The sequence below is a fragment of the Cyrtonyx montezumae genome, unplaced genomic scaffold (assembly GCF_038088225.1).
Source record: "Cyrtonyx montezumae isolate F1298 unplaced genomic scaffold, pur_monq_1.0 scaffold_22, whole genome shotgun sequence".
NCBI classification, from domain to species: Eukaryota; Metazoa; Chordata; class Aves; order Galliformes; family Odontophoridae; genus Cyrtonyx; species Cyrtonyx montezumae.
Window position 1 is genome coordinate 5,246,442 of NW_027071959.1, and position 9,917 is coordinate 5,256,358.

General features: G+C 48.0%; 1 protein-coding gene across 4 annotated transcripts in view; it reads left to right on the forward strand.

Annotated features, from left to right (window-relative positions):
* The window catches only part of APLP2 (amyloid beta precursor like protein 2), a 38,819-nt gene extending 34,349 nt beyond the window's left edge, over nucleotides 1–4,470 (forward strand). For 3 of the 4 annotated variants that reach the window (XM_065738543.1, XM_065738545.1, XM_065738546.1), the window contains 4 exons: nucleotides 1,366–1,448; nucleotides 2,250–2,324; nucleotides 2,765–2,920; nucleotides 3,705–4,470. In XM_065738543.1, the coding sequence (XP_065594615.1) occupies nucleotides 1,366–1,448; nucleotides 2,250–2,324; nucleotides 2,765–2,920; nucleotides 3,705–3,806 (416 nt within the window). In that variant the 3' untranslated portion in view covers nucleotides 3,807–4,470. The remainder of the gene's footprint in view (nucleotides 1–1,365; nucleotides 1,449–2,249; nucleotides 2,325–2,764; nucleotides 2,921–3,704) is intronic. The other variant, XM_065738544.1, reaches the window with a different exon arrangement.
* The last annotated feature ends 5,447 nt before the right edge of the window (nucleotides 4,471–9,917 follow it).

Here is a 9,917-nt window from a genome sequence, read left to right on the forward strand (position 1 = left end):
AAAAGCTGGCACGGTAGTTCTCTTAAAAACTATTTGTGTCTAGTCTGTCCAGAAAATCCAAATCATTGACTTTCACAATAACATGACCTGCTCCAGCAGCTGTGAGAAGTCAGACTGGCAGCCTTGGCCGTGCTTGGAATCTGATTACTGTCTCCAAAGAACTGTGAAGGGAAAGGGGGGTGCAGTAGAAGTCTGATGCTCCTTTTGGGAGGAGTTGGAGCAAAATGTTGCTTTTCTTGGCGTTTTTGTGCAGTAAAAAGCTTGTCAGGGTAATAATTTGCCACAGAGCCAACTGTCCTTTCCTTTGCCTCCTGTCAAAGAGCGTGTGCCAATTTCAGCACTGGTTGACATCATGTCTCAGATAACCTGCAAGCTCAGCAGCTTGTGAAGCAGTGCACCCAATCACCTGCACAGCATGAAGTGCTGTAGTAATATTTCCCCACTTCATACTCCTCCTTGGAGGGACCCACTTGGAGTGCTGATGCTTCCCTGCCTCCTGCTGTGCTGCAGGGAGGCGTGGATGTTGTGAAGGACATTACGTTGTGCATACTGGCAGTGGGAAACTTGCAGTCTCCTAACCTGTTACGTGACACCAGGTCGGGGTGTCTCGCATCAGATTGTTGCTGATGGGATCTGTTTAGAAATGCTTGAGATCATAACAGTCCATGCAGAGCAGCCTTCTGTGAATCGATCATCTTTTCTTTCAGCATATAGTAGTTCTGGCCTAGAAATGGGTGAGTGATGTTCTGGTACAAAGGCTAGCATAGTACTTTGCTCCCCCTTTGCCCTGGGATTCGTCATTTCTGGGCTCGTGCCAGATGTGGGGCAGCAGCTCATTACAGAGCTGCACTGGGTGACCTTGAGATTCTCATCCCTGGGGCACCTGCTGATGTGCTTGGCTCCAAAAGAGCGGGTGATGCTGAGCGTGATTGAGAGCACTCCCTGTGTGCTGGCTGCCAGCAGAGAGGAGGTGTGTGCTCATATTGAGGTGGTGCTGACCCCGGGTGACACTCGCAGGAAGGAGCTGCACACTCACACTTTGTGTTGTATGTTGCCTTGGGACTTTTAACAGCAGTACTTAACAGTACGGGTGCGTCTCAATTTACACTTCACCCAGTTTTGGTGAGTCCTGTCTGCTTCTCTCATTGCCACCTCATTTCCCTTCATTAACAGAACCTCCCTGATCACTTGTCACTGTAGCATAGCTTATGAGCTCCTCTTCAGGCACAACAGCATGAAGACAGCTTAATAATCAGCAGTCCGTGTGGTTAAATGCACTAGTGGCAGCTCTACAGAGAGTAGGTAATCCTTGCTCCGTGGTGCTGAGGGCTGGCTGATGGTCCCTGCCTTGCTCTTTTGATGCAGGTTCTGGCATGACTGAGTTGGATGGGCTGATTGGCGCTGAAGAAAAAGTGATTAACAGCAAGAACAAAGTGGACGAAAATGTGGTGAGCCCTCCACCTTTATTTTATAAAGCAAAGCCTGCCGGGGACACTAATTAATAGCAGTGACTTGTTTTCATTCCTCCTTCCTGCTCAGAGTGCCAGGGTATTCTCTGTCCATATGGTGTGGGGGAGTCAGTTTTCTGACTATTGTAGGCTCTTAATACTGATTAGCATCAGAAGGGTGGGAGGGTGAGGGAAAGAGAGAGATCTGGATCTTTGGCAGTCTGAGCTGGTGAAGTGTCTGATTCAGTAATTGCTTTCCCAGGCAGGGACCCTTTGATATACCTTTGTTTTAGCTAGGTAGCTTTCTGTCTGAGTACACTGAAGTGCTGTTGTATTCCACCTGCTTACCCACACACATTTCATGGCCTTCTTCTCAAGGTAGGGATGCAGCAGGCACAGCTCTGTCTGCAGCATAACAAATTCTCTAGGTCATAGTGACAGCTGCCTTGCAGCAGTTGCCTGGCGTAAAAAAGGAAAAGAAAATGTTGATTTTGAGGGAGCTTTCTTTCCAAATTGTCCTATGGCCACACACGAGATCTTAAATGACAGAAGTGCTGTGTGCAGGGTGTTTTAATTCAGGCCTTCAGATTGAGGTAGTCTAGACTTCATTTGGTTGCAGTTATTTTCTCAGTTGGCTCTAAAAGTTGCAGAAGATCCCACGCTTTGGAGAACGGGGTAGAATGGTGGGTGGTTCTGAGCCCCTGCAAGTATTCATCAGGAGTCTCCAGTCTGTCTCCACGTTCCTTCTCCCACCTGTTTCCTACAGCTCCTTTCATAAAATGCTTTTGTGACTGCTTTCAGGTAATTGATGAAACCCTCGATGTGAAGGAAATGATTTTCAACGCGGAGCGTGTCGGCGGGCTGGTGGACGAGCCGGTGCGTGCAGGGCTGCTGTGCCCAGAGACCTAACTCTGCATTTCAGCTCCTGGGTGTTACCCAACTGCAGGGGTTCTGTGTGGTGGCAGTGCTCTGGGAAGTCATGCAGAGTGTAATGCACTGTGGCACTTCTGCACGAAGATAACAGTAGAAACCTTAGATGCTAACTCGACTCTTTTGTTGCAAGAGTGCTTTGTGGGATATGAAAACAGTGTGGGTCAGTGCTTGTCTGGAATGCCTATATGGGGGAACAATTTTCTGTCCACTGTCCTTTTGACAGAAGGGGGATAAATATTTACACTGCCCCATATAATGGGTCACGTCTTGATGCCACAGCTGGTTGGAGAGCCTTACTGGCGGCCTCCTTTTAGGTTTGCATTTAGCATTGCAGCTCTCACATCTCTCCTTCTCTGCCTGATCCTTCGCTGTCTTCCTTGCAGGATAATGACAACTCACTCCGTGATGACTTCAGTTTCAGCAGCAGTGCCCTTATCGGTCTGCTGGTGATTGCTGTTGCCATAGCTACTGTGATAGTCATCAGCTTGGTGATGCTGAGGAAGAGGCAGTATGGAACCATCAGCCATGGAATTGTGGAGGTGAGAAACCACTCCTGCTCCAGAACTGGGGATGAAAATAGTCAGCACTGAATCACATGCTGCGTGTAGGGGGTGAAGGTGGCAGTAGCTGCCAAACCATCAGCTGCTCTGCTCTCAGCTAGGTGGGGGTTCAGTCTGCCCATGCTGCCATCTTTGTTGCTCATATATTAGCATGCAGGTAGCACTTGTCAGCGTGCCGTGCTGGGCCTGTCACTGCATGGCTGTCTTTACTTATCTCAAGGAATTCAATTAGGTGTCCCTGTCTGGCTCAGGATAGGATTTAACAGTAAATGAGCTTTTCGGGCGATATCTTTAGCAGGGGAGTCAGTCAGTCAGTCTGTAGCAATGTGTCCTCCCAACCAATGTAGCATCTATTAAGAGCGTGCTCAGCAGAACACAGAGAAGCAGTTTTCTCATAATCCTTCAGCTCCCAATATGCACATTGCTAATGGCAACTTAATGGAGTCTGGAGAAAGCTGCTCTTCCCCTTTGCTCAGCTGATGAGGGAAGTGATAATGACCACTGTAAGGAGAGAAATGGGTCCCAAATTTGCCATGTTAGCCAACTCATGAGAAATCTAGGGGGGTGTCCCCAAAGGTGCATGGGTGTGCAGAAGGCATTGACACCTGACCAAGGAATTCTGTTAACAAATAACGTTTGTGGATTTCCTTTTTTTATGTTCCCTGCTTGGCGTGGTGTTTATCCCACATTCATGTATTAGGTGGGTGCTAATTCATGTATTTGGGTGCCCCCTTTGACCAGAAGTCATCCTGTCTTTCTGTAGGTTGACCCAATGCTTACCCCAGAAGAGCGGCATCTGAGCAAGATGCAAAACCATGGCTACGAGAACCCCACTTACAAATACCTGGAGCAGATGCAGATATAAAAAGAGATGAAGATACAACAGCCCTGATCAGAAGAGGAGCAGGGCTGAAGGGCCAAAGTGGTCCAGCGTTTTGGATCAACTACTGACCAACTGTTGCTTCAAGAGGACTTCATCTTACATTCAGAACTCCTGGATCATTAAGACTATAATTACTACTGTAGAGTTGCAATTTCCATTCTTTTAAATGGGTGAAGAAATGATAATATAACAATATGATATATAAATCTCCTTAAATGGGAAAAAAATGGATCTATTGCAGATATTTGACTGAGATGTAGTTTTCTTTTTTTTAATAATCTGAAAAATACCAGTTCTGTTGTACTGTTGTCTGATATGAGCTCTATATATATATAAAATGGGAAATGTTGATTTTTATTTCTGATACCACCTGTATATTGAGGGTCCTCTGGACCAGCCCGCCTTGTAAAAAGGAGACTGTTGTGGCTCTTCATTCTGGCTTTTATATATAAAGCAGTATTTTTTTTCTTTGTTTTTTTTTCTTTTTCCCCCCTTTTTTTTTAAAGTGAATTTCAGTGGGAGTTGCAAAGAGATTAATTTAGGGATAGGAACTATGACAGCGTCAGTGAGGAAGCAATTTGGAATGGTAACAAGCAAAAATCCTTATAGTGAGGGAAAGAAAAATAAAAAATAAAAATAAAAAAAAGCCCATCCTCATCTGCCAGTGATGTGCACCCTGCTGCTTAGCAGCTTGGGCTCTAGGAATCCAGACTCCCTGGAGGCAAGGAGTTAAAAGGCTTCTAGCATCTCTGTTTATAGTTATTCTAGTGGAATGTTAGAACATGGTTTGTGCATACTGGGGTCTGCACATTCCCCTTTCAGATTCAGTTCTGCTCTAGAGTTGAAAGTTCCTGGTATTGAATTTAAATCCTCTGTTCTCAACCAGTTTCCTTCAGTACTCACCTGGCATTAACAGCCCCCTTTTGCTACTACTTTCTAATTTTCCTCAGCTCTCCTGCCTCACCAACATGGTAAGTAGTTCTGGAGGTGCAGTGTTTTGAGCCTTTGCATCTCTTCCAGTGGTGTTGGGCCGTGGGCACAGCTTTGTGTCTTTGCCCAGGATGACAATGACTGTGGAAGTGATGGACGTGGGGAGAGGAGACAGGGATAAGTTGGGAAAGGGATCCTGCCTGCTTTAAGGGAAATTGGATGCAAGGCCCCGAGAAGAACAAAAGGGGTTTTGTTCTGCTCACCATCATGTCTTTGTAATGCTTGTATAGTTGGTGTTAATGCTCACGGCTTTTTTAAATCTGGAGGTTCTGGTAACCTGTGGTGTATTTTTTCTATTTTTTTCCTGTGACTTTACTTTCTTTTCCCTTCCATGTCTCTTCCCACTATGCACAGATTTACCTGCAAACTCCTTAGTGTGGTCTGTGGGGAATGTACAAAGTTTAAACACATCAATAAACACTTTAACTTCCAGATGGTTTCTTCTCCTTATTCACGGCCTTTTCCCACCTCCTTGTCCACCTCTCCTCCAATTCCCATCTCTGAAGGACTGCACTGATACTGAGATTGACTGTTCTGCTCGAACTCTTCTGTGGTGCTTCCAGATCCTGTTGGCCTTTGCAGAGAGAAGGAGAGAGTTGGGGGGAAGGAAGGACTTCCCCTTGGTCGAGGAGAATCCTCCTGGTTAGAGATGGTCTAGGTGACCTTGATGCACACAAATCCCTGGGCCCCGATGTGATGCTGAGGGAGCTGGCAGAAGTGGTGGCCAAGCTGCTCTCTGTCTTTTTAGGAGGGTCATGGAGAAAAGAAGAGGTCCCTGAGGGCTGGAGGAAAGCTGCTGTGGCTCCACACATTGTGATTAGCATTTACTGTATCACTTTTAATGGTTTTGTTTTAGGAAGGGAGCTCGAGTGTTCGGTTTGACTTTCTATTCCATAACACCTAAAACTAACAGCCTGTAAAGCTCACAGCTGTCCCTCCTTCTCTCTGTCGTTTCTCTTTTATTTTCCCTCTCTGAAGTGTGACCTCGAGCACAAATCCTTCCTCTCTCACGTCTCGCAGAAATGTCTGAAGAGTCACTGCTGTTTGAGCTCTGGTTTTGGGACCAGGAGGCAGAGCTGGCGTTTCTTTGCATTGACCTGAGCAGTTCCCAGTGGGTCTGAATGGAGAGGGGAGAGGAGGCAAGAGGACACACAGAGCTCTGACAGCTTTTAGTAGAAAGAATTGCGTGCCCTGCTCCTCCTTAAACATGGGCTCCTGAGTTGCACCAGAGCTCCCATATTCTGGCTGAATTATTCAGACTGCAGGAATGAACAGATGCTGTCCTAGAAAATGCCTTCTGTTGGCCTGTCACAACGACTTGGGAAAGAGTTTTGATTTTTAACTGTAAATTTCATTTAAATGATGTTGCAGCAATTCTCCAACCCAGAGCTGCTCCTTGGATTGCACCCTCAGGAAGGACGACCGGAAAGGAAAGAAATTATGGAGTCTGAAGGTTGAATTTGTGTTAGATTTTTCCTTTGATAAATTCTGTTTGTCCCCCTGTAGTGGAAAGGCCAAGCCACAGCTTAAGGCAGTGGTGGAGCACATGGTGGGGAGGCAGGGCCAGCCCAGGGAGCTCAGGTGCATGCAGTACTGAGTGCTGGAAGGGTGGATCCACCCCTTCCCTGCCCTCATGTAGGGGTTGGCAATGGAGGTGAGGGCATCCCATTATCCACATTATACCGTGACACCCCCAAAATAAGTACACCAGACCCAAATCTATCAGTTCCATGCTTTTGGTGCGCACTGCTGTGTGCTCCAGATCAATTCCTTCTGATGGATTTCGACTGCAGCTTTAGAAAGGTACAAAGTTTAGAAACGTGTGCTTGAAGATCTCTGCTAAAAAGATGTTTGCTGTGCGTGGTGGTGTCTTTGGGAGCTGGGAACACAGAGCAGGAGGGAAGTGCAGATCACTTTGTCTCTCTGCTCATTAATAATTGCTCTTCTGAGGGTGTGCAGTGGGATAATGTATATGGAAACCATTCTGTGCACAATGGTAGGTGGATGTAACGTGGGCAGATTTATTTTGCCAACCTCCTTTGTCTTTTCATCGGTGGTGGTTTAGCACTGAGCATCGATGCTTCTGGGAGTGAGCTGCAGATCTCAAGGTTAGTGCAGAGGCTGAGGTTGGTGTCAGCAGGCAGGAACCTCTTTGTGTCTGGGTGTTGTAACTCGTTGTTTGGCACTTATGCTCTGTTGATGTGGCAGTGCGTGCACAGCAAGGGTCAAACAATGAAAGCAGATGAGCTGGGAAGGCAGCCTGTTTTTATAGGGCATAATAACTTGTTGGCAAACAGAACGATGAAGAGTAAGGCAGGGAAATGGAGGGCAAGTGGTGCTTAATGCTGAGGGTTAAGTATTTTGGGTAGAGTGAAAGTAGTTGATCCTTAAAGAAGAGGCAGCAGCTGGAGGTGAGCGCTGACCCCAGCGGTAGGTGGGAGCAGTGTAATTGCTCTGTCTGGGCAGACCCACATCCCCCCACATCCCCCCCCCCCCAGCCTGCACAGCAGCTCTGCTGTGATTTCTCACTGCAAGAAGTTGCTCGTGCCCTCTGGTCTTGAGCCCCAGTGGGACCCCGTGCCCATCAGCTGGCCACGATCCACAGCACGGGAGGGAACCCAGGGGAGCTGTAAGTGCTGCAGTGCGTGAAGTCAGGACATCCTTAACCCGTGCAGTGCCTGAGCTGCCTCTGCTCAAGCTCCCCCAGTGATTCCATAAGAGCCTACAGCATCAGTGCATGTGAGCTGGGTGGCTCTGCCTGGTGTGAGGTGTTAACGTGGGATTCGGTTCTGCACGAAGGAAGAGGTTAAAAATGCCCAGAGTTCTGTTGTATTTACCAGTGACCCATGAGGAGCCTGTGCTTTGTTGCAGAGCACTTAACCTCTGGCCTGTGGGCTGTCTGCACGGTCTGCCAGGTCAGCTTAACTCAGACTGTTGTGTTTCCAGCAGCAGTCCTTCACTGAGAGCAGCTGGAGGCTGAAGGAGGGGCTGGGGAGATGGCATCAGGCAGCCTCTGGATGACAGTGGGAGGTTCTGGCATAGGACTGAAGGAAAGGGGAAGCTCTGGGGCTTAAGAGAAGTGGTCCCATTGCATGTAGAGGTTGCCCTGATGCATGTCTGTGGGAGGGGATGAAGAATCTGTGATAGCAGAGTTAAGAGCTGAGGATGTGGTTGAGCACAGTCCAGGATGCTTAACATTCTCTTCCAAAATTGCTAGCTGTAACTGGAACAACTCCGGGCTATTCCTATTTTCCAGACTTGTGATTCCCCTCCTCCAGCTTCACAGAGCTGTGAGTGATGTGGCAAAGATGACTTAGGCTGTGATGTCTGTCACACCCTTCCCGCAGCATCCCTTTGTTCTCCATCCGAGAGCAGGAGGGGCAGGGCAGCCCATTCCACCTGGGAATTCTCTCTGGAGCATCCTCCCTGTCCTTCCGTCTCCATGGCAACAGGAGTGGTCCAGCCCTCCCTCTGTGCCCTGGCTCTTCTCCCAGTGCTGCACTTGCATCTGAGAGCCAGGGTTACCTGGGCAGGTCACACCAAGTGAAGCACTGTGGCATTGTTCTTAGCTCTGAGCCCTCTGCTCATGTGTGTATTGCTGCTTCTTCCAGGTCTCTGTCTTTGAAGGGAGGAGATTTTTGCTGCTGTGCCCCCCTGCTGCATGCAGTGAGTTTTACCAGGAGCTCTGTCCCTTTTTCCAGCCAAGGAAGAAGAGGCCACGTGCAATCTCTGGTCCTGCTCTCACTGCACCCCAAGCACTGATAATCACAGTCTCACAGTTCCTGGTTGGAAGGGACCCATAAGAATCACTGAGTCCAACCCAGCACCTACACCAGAGCACAGTGTCCCTGTGCTGGGTGCTGGAGGTGATAATCCCTTCTGAAAATAACAGTGTGTTTTGTGCCCCTTGGCTTATGTTCTGGGAGGTTTTCTTATGCTGTCTCCTTCTTCTGAAGGATGAACATCAGAACAGCACAGTGCAGATGACTGCTGCAGGTGACAAGATGTCAGTCATTGCTCACAGCACCGTGCCAGGACCTGCCAGAGCCTCCATGTCCTTGCATCACTACCTCCAGGCCTGTCTGCTTCAGTTTCTTTTTACAGATAGAGGATCCTTGAATTTCTCATGGACCAAAATCATTAGTGGAAGTATCTCTTCGCCAGACATCAGTTGTGGTGTCCAGCAGAGCTGTGCAATTTGTCTTGCACTCTGTCCATCTCTTTAAGAACCCCATCTTCCCTTGTGGGAGTGTGGAAGTGATGGAGAAGGCAGGAGCAGCTCGTATTTATAGGGTGTGCTCAGGCAGTGACTTACTGCTGAGGAATTAAAGTGTTCTCTGCCTGTACAGCGCTGAACAGAAGTTTGGATCTGTTTTCCTACAGAGGACCTTCAGTGTTGGCTCACAGGGATGGGGTTCCAGCATTTTGTTTGCAGCTCTCTATGGCCAACACTGCAGGCCGAGCTCAGCCTGGCCTGCAAAGTGCTGCACTGCAGTGCTATGCAGTAAATGAGATATTTTTTTTTTGCCAATATCTCCCAGAAAGCTTGTAATTCATTTTCATTATTTCTGCCTAATCTTCTTTTTATTTGTGGTGTTTTGTACATATGTTGTTTCACTGTGTATATCTGAATAAAAATACTTTCATTTAACTTTTTTTTTTTTAATATAAAACCCTGGGGAAGGGGGGCTCTGTTATTTTTTTTTCCTATGGTAGTAGGGTCCTGCCTGATGTATATCTCCTCACTTTTGCTTTTTGGGGGTGGAGGGGACCTCCACTAGTCCTCATGCCCATCCTGTTTCAGGACAACTTCTAAGTTCACTTTGGGTCTCGTTGGCAGGAAGCGATTCCTCGCTGCCCAGCTGCAAGCCAAGTGAGAGCCCTAGGAAAAAACAAAGGCCCCATCTCCCAGGCACACCGTGTCTTGCCTGCCCACCCCCAAACAGCCCCTCTGTTTCTGATCCAAACCCAAAGGGCTGCAGCTGCGTGCCCCTGCTCTCCAGCATTCCCATCCAATACTCCACGTGCTCCTGGACGGCCCAGCAGCCAGGCATCACCATTCAGTGCTTTCACCTCAAGGCCTCGTAGTGAGGAGATATGCAG